This window comes from Mobula birostris, chromosome 4 (assembly GCF_030028105.1).
Source record: "Mobula birostris isolate sMobBir1 chromosome 4, sMobBir1.hap1, whole genome shotgun sequence".
Taxonomy (NCBI): domain Eukaryota; kingdom Metazoa; phylum Chordata; class Chondrichthyes; order Myliobatiformes; family Myliobatidae; genus Mobula; species Mobula birostris.
This window is the reverse complement of record NC_092373.1, coordinates 94,045,374-94,061,884: the sequence shown is the minus strand read 5'-3', so window position 1 is coordinate 94,061,884 and position 16,511 is coordinate 94,045,374. Positions and strand designations below refer to the sequence as shown.

General features: G+C 43.1%; 1 protein-coding gene across 1 annotated transcript; it reads right to left on the bottom strand.

Annotated features, from left to right (window-relative positions):
- Positions 1 to 535: 535 nt before the first annotated feature.
- On the bottom strand, positions 536 to 13,163 carry LOC140196488 (E3 ubiquitin-protein ligase TRIM11-like). The gene is made up of 6 exons (XM_072255786.1): positions 12,506 to 13,163; positions 12,319 to 12,414; positions 10,915 to 11,148; positions 9,351 to 9,373; positions 7,118 to 7,248; positions 536 to 3,629 (listed from the first exon to the last, which is right to left on the bottom strand). The coding sequence occupies exons 1-6, from the start codon at positions 13,064 to 13,066 to the stop codon at positions 3,091 to 3,093; spliced, it is 1,584 nt and encodes a 527-aa protein (XP_072111887.1). The 5' UTR covers positions 13,067 to 13,163; the 3' UTR covers positions 536 to 3,090.
- Between the last annotated feature and the right edge of the window lie 3,348 nt (positions 13,164 to 16,511).

Below are 16,511 nucleotides of genomic sequence, written 5' to 3'. Positions count from 1 at the left end.
ACAACATGGTTTCCCTATTATAAGATAGAGTGCCTAGGATCAATACTGTCTCTGCGGTCTTGAGCTGAGCTACATTAGAATTAACAAAGTCAGATTTTGGATTCAAGCTTCAAACTACAAAAGGCAAACAAATAGACTGAACTGTCAGCTTCCAAGTTCGTACTGTGCCTCTGCTGCTAAGTGCCTCATTCTTGACTGCGGTGCTTTAATTGGAAAACAGTTTTCAAGAACTAACAGAGGCTAATTTGACCAAGTCATGTTTTCATCACGTGGTTGTGCTAATGAATAATAAATTCCTGCATTTTATTGGTATGAAAACGCACAACAACTGGACAAAGTCACTTCAGCCCCAGAAAGCAGCAAGGTTTGGTATATACATTTCAAGAAATACATAGAAGAAAGAATGAAAGAATTACATACGTGTGCATGACAAGATGATAGAACTGGAGAGGGAGCCATGAGGTCTACTTATCCCATAATTCTAGTCAGAAGAACCTTACAAAATATTCTTGCAAAAGCTAAGGATCAACTTCATGCAGACTTGTCCAGACAAAATCAAAACTTGCCTTTTATTTTGGAGGGGTTTTATTAAGCCAACAATTCATTAAAAGATCTTGTCCAGGCACAAATACAGGATATACAGAAGGAAAGGTACAATCCTACAAATTTAACAAGTGCTTATTAACTTATTTCCACTTCTTGTACCGTCCCAATTCATAATCAGTGGATTGGAAGAAGAGCTAAGAAAAAATAAAAATGGAGAAAAAGGCATCTTTACAAAGTATTACCAATCTCATTTGGCAAGGTCTGACATTAAATAAACTATCAAGGTGTCCCAACTTGACCCAGTAGTGCACAGCATGACTGCTTACTTTTGTTTTGATTGGGGTAATCTGGTAGTAAAAGGCAGTTATGTTGACGAGATAGTTGATAACTGAATGCGTTATAAGAATGGATAGAATAAGTATTCACAAATTACTAAATATAGCTACAAGATTTGAAAAAAAAATACAAACCAGGTATTGCTTCTAGAGGTAAAAACTGTTTCAAAGCTTGTTTAGAGTATATCTGGTAAATCGCAGACATTCCTAGGCACCATATTATTAAAAGCATTAGATTTTGAGACAATATCAGGATCGAGAGGATACAATTACAAGGTTAAAAGACTGAGAAAAGATCTAATCAACGTTTTGAACTACTTGAAAGGGGAAGTAGAAAGAAGGGAAAGTCAAGGGGAAAATGAAGAAATTGTACAAACTAAATGAAGAAACTTCTTCAGGTAGAAAGGTTGAAATGTGTAACTCAATGTATGTAACAAGTCATGTTTAAAATGCAAAAGGAAATTTAAGGGTGGGTATGTGGAAGGGAAAGAAACAGTAGCTAGACAGACAGGAATCTCACGTAAACATATGAGTGACAGCATCAACCATTTAGATTTTATGGCATCTTTCTATGCTGTCGACAATATAACTCAGCTTAAATGTTTCTTTCTCTTAACCTTTGTGGGAAGTTCTCACATTGTTTGAATTAAGATTTCACAAGTGCACAAAGTTTTACTTTCTTATTCATTTTCACAATCACAGTCAGTACATTCAAGAAATAAATAGTAATTACTCTAAATGTGAAGCCAGATTCCTTATGAGAAGATTCTTTCTCAGTAATGAGACACCCATACAAGTGTCTTTACATTGTGTCTGTTGGTGTGGTTACACCTGCTGTTATAGAAAGGGCAGGGGTCATCAGCAACACAGGAAATTCACCTCGTCATTCACAAATGAAAGCAAAATTACCTTTATTCTAGAAAAGACTTTTGACAAACAAATTTCATATGATCTGAAATATTACTTTATAGATGCAACATATGGGGTAGCTCACCTTTGCTGTGATTATTTTGTATTTGAGATAACACAAATATGCAATTAAATTTAGCCATCTGGACTGAGGTGAAAGCAGTAATCAAATTTCAAAGAAACATACATAAACGGAAGTACACAGCAAATAACTAACCACAAAAACATATCTGACTAATTATCTTCCTTTTAAAATGACTAATAAATGGGACAGACAGAATAAATGCGATTGCTCCAGATACTGAACAGGACCCTGTCTCTTTCCCCTGCCTGCCTGGAATCGACAAACAATTGCAAGTGAATCATTTGATTTGCTTGACCAATAACATACGATGCAAAATATGAAGTAAAACACTGAGATACAAACCAAATGAAGACAATTCTTAGATATTAATTCTTAGATACTGGGCCTGGGTGAAAGGAGCAAAAAACAAGCAGCTCGTAGGAGGGGAGAAGAGGCAGAACGAGCCTCTTGTTGGATTTGGAGTAGGCAAGAGGAGAGAAGCTGGAAGCCAGGAGCAGATGGGCAGTGATTTGGCCATCACTGCCGGCCCACTAACTGGAGAGTGTCGTGGTTAAGGGTCGAAACACTCGGTGAAGGCTGGGAATCACCTGACGACATCTGCTCCTGGCTGAAGGCTATGGTTACCTTATAAGGTATCTGGAGAATGCACCCTAACAGGTGTATGTAACAAGTTCCTTTAACAAAGACAGGCCACATATCATTGGAACTAACCACCACACTCAGGCCTCCCCTTCAAAGATCCAATTATACTGTATTTCAAACTGCTCAAACAACAGATATTTTAAATTCACAATGTGTTCATAAGGGTATCATAGAGAAGTATTGAAACTGGAAAAACAACTTCAGATCTTAACAAGCATTGAGACAGCCATTAAGAATGGGACCAATTGTGTAGTACAAATGTTTCAGTTGGAAAGTACTGCTCAGTGAAACCATGGTGAAGAGAATGGAGATCCTTCCACAAGAAGCTGACTTCCAAAATCACTGAGTGAAATGCAGCTCAGGAGTACAGATGGATTTCAAAGACCCAAAGCTCTTGTGTCGACTAGTTCTTCAAGCTGCACCTGGCTGTAATGGTCTGTGTCTCGGACAGAGAAAGCTAAATGGTCAGAAGGTTTGGATCTTTGAGATGAAAGTTGGTGTTTTGCAGATGTTTTTTTGGAGAAAGTAATGATATGGTGGGACATTTAAGTTACACAGTAGCCCTGACACAAATTACTTCAGGGCAGACAAGGACAGAGTGACACCAGTTCGAAGCCGCAGTGCCGGGCAAAGAGGTTCAGAGAATGTTCCCTGGAAGGTGTACAACAAGGTTATTTTACTGCCCAACACACTGTAAAAGGAGATAACTCCATCTTCAAAATCCACAAAAACTCCCACCGTGGAGGGATTTCCAGGAAACTCTGCAATCTTTTTCCCATTGTGTAGGCTTGAAAGAACATATGGCCCAGAATGGATGCACCAGGATTTGTTGTTAAATCCCAGCAGACAATCATCCCCCTCCCCCTTTCTGTTAATGCTTGTGTAGCAAACTCCAACGCTCCAGGCTCCACCTCCCTCCCTGATCTCTACCTCCCAATAGGATCGGCCACAGCTCACACACTCAGTACCAAGCACTTGAGGCCATCGATCAAATCTTTGTGCACTTCTCTGAAACAACTGTATCTGGCTCGACGCAGACACTGTTCTGTTATTGTCTGTTAGGACAAGGTAGGGATTAGCTGTGTCTGGATCCAGAGTTGGTGTTTGTCCATCTGTGAATGACAGGAGAAGTTAGCGTCATCCTCAAAAGAGTTGTATAGCATGAAATTAGGCCCTTCAGCCAAACTTGTCCATGCTGACCAAACTGCCTACCAAAGCCAGTTCCATTTGGGACAGATACCTTTCCTACCCATGCACCTGTCCCCATCTCTACCACTTCCTCTGGCATCTTGTTTCCCATTATCCACCACCCACCATCAAGTCCCCTTTATACATGACCTCTCTTAGCTTAAACCTGTGCCCTCTAGTTTCTGCCCTGTCAGAATTCTGCAGATCTCCTTTATTTTTTTTCTAAACGCTGACAAATACATAGCTAGTTAGCCCAAACTGTCCTCAAAAAATCCTACCTTTCCAACAGCTAATCTGGTGAATCTTGCTGCACTTCCTCAATGGCAATTACATCCTTTGCTGAAAATTGTACACAATATCTTGTATCATCTCATTAAGACTTCATATTATACAGCCAGACATCCTGGTTCCAGTACTCAGTGAAGGAGTTCTGCAAATGCTAGAAATCTCGAGCACCGTGCGCAAAATGCTGGAGGAACACAGCAAATCAGCCGGCGTCAATGCTGACTGACTTTGCTGAGTTCCCCCAGCACTTTGTGTGCATTGCACACCATTTGTCTTGTCCACTTGCCTGCATCTGCATGTTTGCTTTCAGTGAAGGGCTTATAGGACAGCCAAATCCCGTTGATCATCAACATTTTCCAATTTATCACCATTTAAATGATAGCCCACCTTTCCTTTAATCTCCCTTGTATTGCAGCTAGCATATATCTACACACTGGCTCAACTCAAAGCCTCTCTGTATCCTCCTCACATTTCACAATCCCACCTAGTTTAGTGACAACAAGTGTCATTGAGTCACCATGGATTATAATAACTTGGTCGATAAAAGTTAAACTAACTGGCCTGTAATCAGTCTATCTCCACCTGTCTTTTGTAGCATTTGCAGTCATCCAATGCTCTAGTACCATTCCTCTAGTTGGAAGGAACTGAAGAATTGTAGTCAGACTCTACAATTTCCTTCTCTACCACACTTGGGTTTCCACTTTAGCTTAGCCATTCATCTTATACAACACTGCTATCATCCCATTCTTTTGTCAAAAACAGGCCCAACATATTCATCGGACTCCACAATCTGGTTACCTTTTTGGTCTGCTTTTTCCTTAGTTGTCCTCTTGCTCTTTCATCACTTTCATTTTATGAAATTTTACTCACTAGTATGTTTGTTGTGCTTTCTACATTCTCCTTTTCACTGCACTCTGATAATCAATCCAGGCCTTCACTTTCTTTCATCGCCTCTTTCTCTATGCATCAGAGCTCCCACACGCCTCTCTGACCCTCCTCCTTTGTGGAAATATGCTTACTCTTAACACCTTCAATATCGTTCTTTAATGCCTCCCACTACTCAGAGATTGATTTACGTACAAGTTGCTGTTCCTAATCCATGTCTCCATGGGTACCAGGGAAAGGGCAGCACAATGATACAGCTAGCGGAGCTGCAACTTCACAGCGTTCAATCCTGACTTCCAGTGCTCTCCACATGGAGTTCGTGTCCCTCCCATACCCTTGATGCCCTCGCTGATTAAGAATCTATGAACCTCCACTTCAAATACACCCAATGACTTGGCCTCCACAGCCTCTCACAGCCGTCTGTGGCAATGAATTCCACAGGTTCACCACTCTCTGGCTAAAGAAATTCCTCCTCATCTCCATTCTAAAGGGACATCCTTTTATTCTGAGGCTGTGCCCTCCGGTCCTACAGTCCCCTACAATAGGAGTACAGAAAACAGATATGGGAAATATTTGCTCCTCCACCTCTCCATGGCCACTGGGGAGGCCTGTTTCACCGCATCAGTATTATTGCCATGATCCTATTTCTAAGCTTCACCCAAATTGCCTGTGAATGTCTTCCCTTAGTACTGCTGTGACATTGTTCCTTATCAGTAGTCAACCCCTTCATCTTTTACTCCATTTTCTATCATGTCTAAAACAAGGAAACCCAGGAACATTGGGCTGCCTGTCCTGTCCCTCACACAACCACGCTTCTGTAATGGCAACAACATCGTAGTTCCATGTACTGAACCAAATTTGACAGTGGGGGGCGTGGGGGGGGGGGGGGAGGTTGCTCCAAATTTATCTCCCTTAACCAATTTACTCCGCTGTTGAAACAAACACATTTTAGTTCCCCAGTCCCACCAAGTCCCTTACCGTCCTTCCTCAGTCTTACTTGTCACATCATCGTTCTTGCCCTTAATGCTACTACCTGCTGCAGCCATTCCCATTCCCCGCCACTCTAGTTTGAGCCCTCCCAGGTCGCACTAGCAAACCTCTCAGCGGGAATATCGCTTTCCTTCCAGTGCAGCTGGAGAACATCTTGTTGGCACAGGTTCCACTACCCTGGAAAAAAGTCCAGCCAACCATAAATCTGAAGCCTTCCCTCTTGCACCAGACCCTCAGCCATGTATTGATCTGCACTATGTATTTCTCACCTCATCAGTATGTGGCACAGGTAGTAATCCTGAGATTACAACCCTGGAAGTCCTGTTCTTTAATTTATCGAGCTTCAGGACCTCATTCCCAAGTATACTGACCACAACGTTTGGCTGCTCACACTCCCCTCTCAGAATGTCCTTTCCTGCTGCCGGATAGCCTTGACCCTGGCCTCAGGGCAGCATCACACCACCCTGGAGTCTCGATTGCTGCCAGAGAAATGCCCGTCTGCAAACCCTCCCCCCACCCCCCACTGTCAAGTCTTCCATCACTATTGCTTTGCCTGACTTACCATTCCCATCTTTGCCTCAGAGCTGAGCACAGAGTCACTGACCTGGCTAGAGCTGCTGGACTCTGAAAGATCATTTTCCCCACCTCCCAACAACACATATTATTAAGCAGAATAGCCACTGAGGAACCTTGCACTGCCTGCCGACACTCCTTAGATGCAGGTTACGGATCGATGGTGGTCATCCATCTATCCACTGCCTGTAGCTTAGGTGTAACCGCCTCACTAAAACTCTCATCTATGATAAGCTCAGCACCTTGGATGATCCCGAGTATATTCCAATACTCTTCCATGTCTTTGATCTGGTCTATCAGCAGTTTCAACTTAGTGCACTTCCCGCAGATTAGGTCATCGGGGAGACAGTGAGGTTCCTCATCTTCACACACTGACAGGCTGAATGGCCTAATTCTGCCCCATTTCTAATGGTCTTACCTTGCCCAATGAAAAACCTGTTTCAATGCCGCGTGACTCTGCATTATCATCATGCAGAAATTATGGAAACTGGAGCAAAATGCAGAAGTCTCCAGTGGCTGCCTTCTGCTCTACTACTGTGGAGCAGCAAAACGGGATGCAAATGAACAATATTGGCAAAGAAGTGCAATCAAAATATATGACAAATGGAAGCAAAGTTTATCAACTAGATGATGTCCTACAGCAAGATGCTTAAATAAATGATTTTTGTAGAGTACTTACACAGCCTGATCATCATTTCTCTGTCCTTCACCTCTTCAGGTCCCTTATCTGTGCATGGTTTTGGGTCCGTTATTTGCATCTCACCTGAAGTATAAGCTGTGGGTATAAATGGCAACGAGACATCCTTGAACCTGAAAATAAATGTTGCAAAAACAGCATGAAGTGTGGCTGTAATGATAAAACGAGTCAAATATTACGGCCGGAGTGTTACTATGCAAAGATTTATTTAAAAATTGTCTCAATTTCAGAAAAAACAAACATTTCCATCAAGCCACAACAATATTATTTGTCAAATCTGAGATTGGGTATAAAATCCAAAGGAAAAAACAAATTCCAGGCGGGACTCAGTGAGTCAGGCAGCATCTGAACAATGAGCATTTTGGGTCAAGACCCTTCAACTATACTGGTAGAACTCAGCAGTCCAAACTCAAAACATTGACTGCCCATCTCCCTCCACAGTTGCTGCCTGACCTGCTGAGTTCACCCAGTATTTGGTGTTTTGCTCCAGGCTCCACCATCTGCAGGATCTTGCATCTCGTAAAAACTGAGGAGGTTCCTATGCAGAATTAATCCCAGAAAAATGTTACGTATTTTGGCAAATTGGAAGCTTAAATTTCTCAAATCCATCTCAACTAGTCTTAGCTTCACTTGAAACCCATCAGTGACAAGCAGCATACCTCATTTATTCAAAAGGAGTCTGTCAAGATCTTAAGTGAACAATATTTGTATTGTTAGCCAAAAAACATAATTCTACTTCTCTTACTAAACTTGGGGTATCTATTTTAATGTTTGTGAGACTGACTGGCATAACGTCTACTTCTACGCCACGCTGCTTCATAATACTATTGTTTGGTAAAGATGGCTGTGCCTGGATCAGTCATTAGAATAAGGAATGAGTACCATACATTTTGCTCATATTACAGGCAGCAGAACACAGATGTCAAACCTTGTATTGTAGACAGAAGGGTCAACGCCTAGAATATAAAATGTGAAGCCAGCCTCTGGAACAAGGAAAACAATACAGCCTTTCAAATGCTTATAATCAATCCCGAAGATTTGGACAGCTCTGCCAAGTTCCTCTCCACACCTAGTTTGGCGCATCGGGCGGTAACCTTGCTGTTTCTTTAGCGTTTGTCTTTTTTATGAGGCCAAGTTGTTAGCTGATGCTCAACCCAGCACAGATGGAAAGTGTGCAAGGAGCTGGCTGGATTCGAACCCGGAACTCTTGTTCCAAAGTCCAGGTGCAGATATCAGTATACCACCTGTGGACAGCCCTGCCAAGGCAAGCATTAATTACCCCTCCCTAAATGCCCTTGAAAAGTCAGTGGTGAAGTCTGCTTCTCGAACTACTAAGGAGTTTCTCATGAAGGTGTTCCCATGAATGAGTTCCAGGAATAAGATGTTGAAGGAACAGCAAAACATTTCCAAAATGGAGACAGAAAACATTTGGAAAACTCAGCAAGTCAGGCACATCTGTGGAAAGATACAACAAATGCAGTTTTACAGATTTACATTTATCATTAATTTTCTGCCACTTTTCCTTGCATGGGTGCTGACTGACGTAGGGAGCTTTTCTGACATTTCCTGCTTTCATTTCATATATCCAGCATTCGCTGATCTTTTGATATTCAATACAATTTCAAGTATGGTTGGATTGTGACTTGGAGGGAAACCTGCTGGCATGCTGCCCTGGGTTTGTGAAGAGGTTGTCAGCACAGTCTAGGTGAGCAACTGCCGTGCATTTTGTACATGGCATCTACCGCAGCCATTGCAGGTAGTGAATGGAAGGAATGTTTAAGGTGTCAGATGGGGTGAGAATCAAACATATTATTTTGCAACCACCATTACACAGTGATACTAGTAGAGAACTAACCAAATTGTATACCCCCCCAATCCCGTCACCTCCTTTACCTGTTACTACAGCACATTCAAAACACAGTTCATTACAAAATATAAACAGCACGAACAACCAGACAACGTGAGCTTTATCTCATCAAACTGCTAGAACATTGATAGAAACGCATTTATACACAGGACGGCTTTATGGCAATGAACTGCAGCTTGCAATTGGTCAACTCTGAGTTAATTGCAACCGCTATGGGTCACTACATTTATGTCATAAGCACCTGAGATACACTTCACAGGATCAAACGCTACATTTCCCTACAAAATAGCAGATTAGTTAGTGATAAGTATCGAGTTACTGAATATTATGAAACGAATTGCTACTTACCGTTTAGAAACAGAGTTAAATTCCTGAAACAAGAAACAGAAAACATTTTTATATTACTTGAAGATACAACACGGTAACAGGCCCTTCTGGCCCGATTAACCTATCAACCCGTACGTCTTGGGAAACTGGAGCACCCGGAGGACGTCCAAGAGGCCACAGGGTACAAACTACTTGCAGAATGAAGTCAGGGTCACTAGCAGCGCAGGAGTGTTAAGCTAATCACTGCTCTACCACGCTGCCCATAAACGTGGTGTTCTCTGACTAGGAATCGAACCCAGGCCACGGCGTTGAGTGCACCGAAACCACCACCAGATGCAAGTAAAATAGAATATGAAGAGGGAAGGTCATCCTAAAGTGTGGCCATCAGTGTTAGAACAGTCACCACACATTTACCCATGACATACCTCAGCATAAAGAAGGTGCCAAAGTGCTTCAAAGGAATGTCAAACATTAATGGCAGTGGGATGGAGAAGACATTATTAAGGAATTAAAGTGATAAAGAAAGGAATTTTAAACTATAACACTAAGCTCCTCCTTTGACAGTTGTCTGTAAACAGGATGTACAGAGATTTTAAGCATAATGCAATGAGAGATAGACAGTGGGGGTGGTGGTAGAGCATGAACAGGATTCCATACTGTATAGGAAATGGTTGGGAAAAGGAAACAAAACAGATTTGTTATGGCAGTGATGAAGCCACAGATTACAGTGGAAAGAAGCCACAGTTTTGATTTCAAAACAGCCACCATGCGTTCAAATACATGTTGTTCCTCAGACTATTTAAAAGGAAGAAGAGATCACTGTAACTGTAACACTGTATTTGTATTTGTTACTGCTTTTCCCTTGTACGACTGTGATGTAGTGATGTGATGAAATGATCTGTACAGACGGCATGCAAAACAAAGTTGACAACTGCACCTCAGTACACGTTGACATTAATAAGCCCATCTGCCAAACCCAGTATGCTGGGGGAGCTGCAAATTTCAGCACCAGCTTTCCTAATACTGTACTTAAATGGAAGGATCCATCCAGAATCCAACCGCGGATAGGCAGCTGGGCAGCGCAGAGGCCACTGAGGGCTGAGGAAGATAGCTTCCGTCCATTCTGCCCATGATCACTTGCCCTTCTGGCTCCACTCATCACCAACCAGACTCCGTCCCAATAACACCCCTACCTCTCCTCTCCCCTCCCCTCCTCATACTGGCAGCCTTTCCTGTTCCCTCTCCCTTCTGACACCAAATCTCCAATTTACACCTCATGCCACCACAGATGTCAATTGTCCCAGTGAGTCCTTCTGGCATCTGCAGTCACTTCGTCTTCGCCTTGCCTCAGCTCACAACTGGCTACTGTTTGAGTGCTGAGACAAATAAATTGGTTATCAGTCACCACTGTTCACAAGGAAAAGTTTACGCATTAATTGGAAGATAAAAATTACACACAATCAGGCTAGCATTACAACAAACTACTCACTATTCTACACAATGGAAACATATGCTAACAAGGAATAAAGTAATCCAATGTAATCAGTCAACTTTAATTGTAATCATTAAAGTATTTTCCCATTACCTCAATAAACAGGATGTCTTCATTCTTCTTTGAAAGATCTTTGAGGTGGGCAATAGATTCTTCAAATTCCTTCATCAAATTCTGGAGAGCGAGGATCCTGCCATCAATCTCTGACATTACACGAATCAGCTCCTCATCCAACTGTTCATAAGCTTCCCTCTCCTCTTCTTCAATCTGCTGCCTGAGTGCCTTGTACTTCTTCTCAATGTTTACTTTCTTCTTCTCCATGGATTCCTTCATAAAGGAAATATGAGTGATTGCACAATCGAGATCCCGTACTCACAGTTCATTATGGTATTGGTAACTTACTGGCTCCAGTGGGGCAATTAACTGTAGGCCTACACCCCTAGTTGAGAGGGAATGTTGTACTGGTCCTGGTATATTCTCACATGGGGACACATTACTACAGATTAAAGCAAACATTCTAATGATCTGGTCAATATTTCTTTCAATCAATGTCCAAGCAGATTATCCAGTAATTAACTCATTACTGTTTGTGAACAATTACTGTACACACACCGGTTCTCTTGTTTACTGCACTATACAAGGAACTAACTGGCTGAAGTAAAACAGTGAAGCAAATGCCCTTGGAATTTTCCAAGATTACCAGAACCTACTATAAATACCTTTTCTATTAATTCTAACAAAATGGTGGAATTAAATGCAGAAGAAAACTTCCATCATCATAAAGCACACAACTGTAGATTTTGCAAAATTGAAAAAAAAAACACATACTCAACATATCAGGCAGCATCTGTGGAGGAACAAAGTTTCACCAGTTCAAGTCAACAACCTATTTTCTTTCCTCTCCACAGATATTATAATACACCCTGATAATCTCTATGCTGTTGATTTGGAAATCCTGATGATTTGGATTTTGGCTTATCAGGTTATATTTACAGCACTCCCTTCTCATGTACTGAGGCACTGGTTCCCACACTCTCATTCCACTCACTGGAGCCCTGGCTCCTGTGTTACCTTTGAATTTACCTGATTCTCTGGAAACTTATTCTAATACAGTAAAATGTAATAGCTTAAAAAAATCAACTAATAGTGTGTTGGGAGTACTAATAAAAATGACATCCAAAAATCTGGAAGATCTGCAAGTCAGACATCATTAAAGTTCTGAGTGCGCTGGATAATCAGATTTTCAGCTCACCAAGCCATCTGACATTTCAAGTGGTGTAGTATTCTTTAGAACTGTGGTGGGATTATCTATACCCATGTGGAAGAGAATAGGGGGTTTTACTTTGCCGCTTCATTTTGAGATCATGGTCTTGAGCATATAGAGAAAGGCTCATGAAAACCTTCTGACTCAAAGGTAATAGTAAAACTCTGTCAGATGCCAACACCATGCAAGTTTGAAATTTAATTTTATATCCCAAAAACAACCGATTTGCTCACCAAGGCGTCTTGTTTCTCTTTCTGAAGATCTTTCAGAACAGCCTGTGAAGTGTCAGAACTGACCCTGAGCTTCTCCTGCTGTTCTTCCAAATTATTCTAACAGAGAACACCAGAAACACGGTCATTCCAACTTGTAAAAGACAATATTGAAGTAATAAGCAGTACACTTTCACTCGCGTACACGTACTCTCAGCTCGCTCACTGCCTCGCTGATTCTGATGACTTCATGACCTTTGTGGCTTCCTAGCAGAGCGCAGAAAGTGCAGACACAGACGGCATCATCCTTGCAGTAGATCTCCAGTGGCTTCTGGTGTACGGTGCATTTCTCCATCGCCGTGTCTGCCGTGGGATCTGTGAGAGGGTGACTCTTCAGCATTGCATTGCTATGTAACTCGTGATGCGTGGAACACATGGACACTTGACACTGAAGGCAGCTCTTCACGGCGGAGCGCTTCTTGTTAGTGCAGTAACTGCAGGGAACGGCGTCCTTGGAGATCTCCAGAGCCATGTACCTCTCCACGATGTTTGCCAGTTGGAAGTTCTTCTCCAAGGCAGGCCGAACCGTGGAACCTGTTCGACACTGCGGACAGGCGTAAATGCCAGAGTCAGGCTCCTTCCACACCTTCTCTACGCAGGCTCGGCAGAAGCTGTGTCTGCAGCTGAGGATAACAGGGTCAGTGAAAACCTCCAAGCAAACAGGGCAGGTTAATTCTTCCTCGAGGGGCTCCTGCTGGGGAGCGGCAGCCATGTTGACAGGAGTGCGGCGGAAGTAGAAGGGGGGAAGAGAGGATGTTGCACAGCTCTGTCCACCAATTGGAGAGTCTCGGACAGCAACCAAGCTGCCCCAACTGGGAATCACATGCAGGCTGTTTTCATTCATAAACACTGAATTAAAGTGACTTCAGACTGTAGAGGGAAAGAGAAAATATAACAATACAGCATAGGAACAGGTCCACAATGTCTGTGCCTACCATGATGCATATTAAATTAAATCTTATCTGATCCATATCCTTCCATTCTCGGCATATTATCATGTCTCTGTAAACGCCTCCTTAACGTCACTATCGTATTTTGTTACTTCTCTGGCCTAAACTATTTCAATTCACTCCTGGGTGCAATTGGAATTGGCTTATTATTGTCACATGCACCAAGGCACAGTGAAAAGCTTTTCTTGCACACCGTTCGTACAGATCAAATCATCACACAGTACATCCAGGTAGTACAGTACCAGGTAAAATAATAATTGCAGAATAAATTACAACAGCTACAGACAAAGTGCAGTGCAGGTAAAGATCATAATGTGGATATTTGTACAAGAGAGCCCTCAATAACAGCGGAGTGGAAGCTGTTCTTGAGCCTTGTGGTACGTGCTTTCAAGCTTTTGCATTGGGGAGGGGGAGGGGGAAGAGGGAGTGTTCAGGGTAGGTAAGATCTATGATTATGCTTGCTGCTGTACCCAGTCAATGAGAAGTATCGACAGTCCATGGTGGTTCCTCTTGTCTTCACCTACCACCCCCTTCGCATTCAGCGCATAATTCTCCGAAACTTCCGCCTCCTCCAACTGGATCCCACTACGAAACACATCTTTCCCACCCACCATACCCCCCCGCCCACTTTCTGCTTTCCACAGGGATCACTCCCTACGCGACTCCCTTGTCCATTTGTCCCTCCCCACTGATCTCCCTTCTGGTACTTATCCTTGCAAGCGGAACAAGTGCTACAACTGCTCCTGCACTTCCTCCCTCGCTACCATCCAGGACCCCAAACAGTCCTTCCAGGTGAGGCGACACTTCACCTGTGGGTCTGTTGGGATCATATACTGGGTTCAGTGCTCCCGGTGTGGCCTCTTGTATATCGGTGAGACCCGACGTAGATCGGGAGACCGCTTCGCTGAGCATCTATGCTCCATCTGCCAGAACAAGCGGGATCTCCCAGTGGCCACCCGTGTTAATTCTACTTCCCATTCCGATATGTCCATCCATGGCCTCCACTGTCGGAATGAGGCCACACTTAGGTTGGAGGAATAAGACCTTATATTGCATCTGGGTAGCCTCCAACCTGATGGCATGAACATTGAAATCTCAAACTTCTGATAATGCCTCCCCCCATCCCTTCACCATTTCCCACCCCCTTGTCTCTTTGTCTTGTTATCTCCTTGTCCGCCCATCACCTCCCTCTGGTGCTCCTTTCCACCTCGCCCCCCCCAGCCCCCATTTCTTCTTTCCTCCATGGCCTTCTGTGTCTTTCACCAATCAACTTTCTAGCTCTTTGCTTCATCGCTCCCCCTCCAAGTTTCACCTCTCGCCTGGGGTTTCTCTCTCCCCTCCCCCCACCTTTCAAATCTATTCCTCGGCTTTTTTTTTCTCCAGTCCTGCCGAAGGGTTTCGTCCTGAAATGTCGACTGTACTTTTTTCCATAGATGCTGCCTGGCCTGCTGATTTACTCCAGCATTTTGTGAGTGTTGTTCGGATTGCCAGCATCTGCAGATTTTCTCTTGTCCATGGAGGAGAGGCTGTTTTCCATGATGTGTACACAACTCTGCTGTTTCTTGCAGTCACAGGCAGAGCAGTTACCATACCAAATCATATGTTATTTTAGATAGAATGCTTTCTTTGGTGCATTGTTAAAAATTAGTGAGGGTCAATGGGATCATGCCAAATTTCTTTAGCTTTGCGAGGAAGTAGAACAGTGATGAACTTCCCAGCTGAACCACACAGGACACTCTCCGGGCCAGACGTCATCCATGGGTTCACTCTCTGTAAGAATGATTGTGTGTCCACAACAATGACTGAGTTGAGCTTTAGGTGTACCAGAGGCTGTTGGGGTGGATGGTGACATACTAATTCCCTCATGTACGAAACAAGATTAGAGTGTGTTAAGATAATTGGGAAGTGACGTGCTGCTGTAATTGATAATGTCCAATTTTAGTTTAAAACAGTACAGGCCCACCAGCCTTTTAACCTACTAAGATAAAACTAACCCGTTCCTCCTTTATCGCCTCCATTTTCTCTTAATGTCCTGAATGCCTCTTAAATGTCCCAGATGTATCTGTCTCTAACACCACCACCATTAGCAGCACGTTGAATGCACCTTCCCCTCTCTGTACAAACTTCTGACATTCCACCTATACTTTCCTCCAATCCCCTTAAAATTATCCTGTTTCCACACTGGGAAAAAGTCTTGGGCTACCCACTCTATCTATGCCTCTTATCAAGTCATCTGTCATTACCCAGTACTCCAAAGAGAAACATCCTAGCTTGTTTATGCTCTCTAATCCAGGCAGCATCCTGGTAAATCTCCTCTGCACTCTCTGTAAATCTTCCATATCCTTCCTATAATAAGGGAGCGAGAATGGAACACAATATTCTGAGTGTGGTCTAACCAGTTTTATAGAGATGCAACATAACCTTGCAGCTCTTGAACTTAATTCCCAAAACAATAAAGACAAACGCCCCCATACACCATCAACTTGCGCAGCAACTTTTGAGGGATCTATGCACATGGACCCCAAGATCCCTCTCTTTCGCCAGTTGCTAAGAATCCTGCCATTAACCCTGCTTTCTGCTTTAAGATGGTGCTGGTGAATCTGTGACTTATCGCTGGTGGCCGATGAAACAAGGAAAACTAAATACTTTGTTAGTCTCTCTTTCTCTAGTAAATGATCATCGCAAGCAATGGTCTGTGATTTCCCTGTGGACTTGGAGGCGATTCAATGTGGGAGAACCGAGACGAGGCAGTGGGCTCATCGCCGAGAGTGAGGAAGACCCGAGGTTTGTTGTGCCAAATCAGAAAGGTCGGGTCCAGGCGAAGTGCCTCACTGAAACCTGTATACACCACATACACAGCTTTACCTTCAATTTGTTTTGTCACTCCAAGAATTCAGACTCAGTAGCCACAATCTGCCCCTCACAAAGCCATGCTGACTATCTCTAATTGGACTATGCTTCTCCAAATACTCGTAAATCCTGTCTCTAAGAATGCTTTCCAATAGTTTGCCTACCACTGACGCAAGACTATACCTCCCAGGATTATCCCTATTACCTTTCTTGAACAAAAGAATAACATTTGCCCATCTCCAATCTTCTAGTACTACTCCATGGCCAGTGAGGATGCAAAGATCTTCGCCAAAGATGCAGCAACCTTTTTCCTTGCCTCCTGTATTAACCTGTGGTGTGTCTCATCCAGCCCTGGGG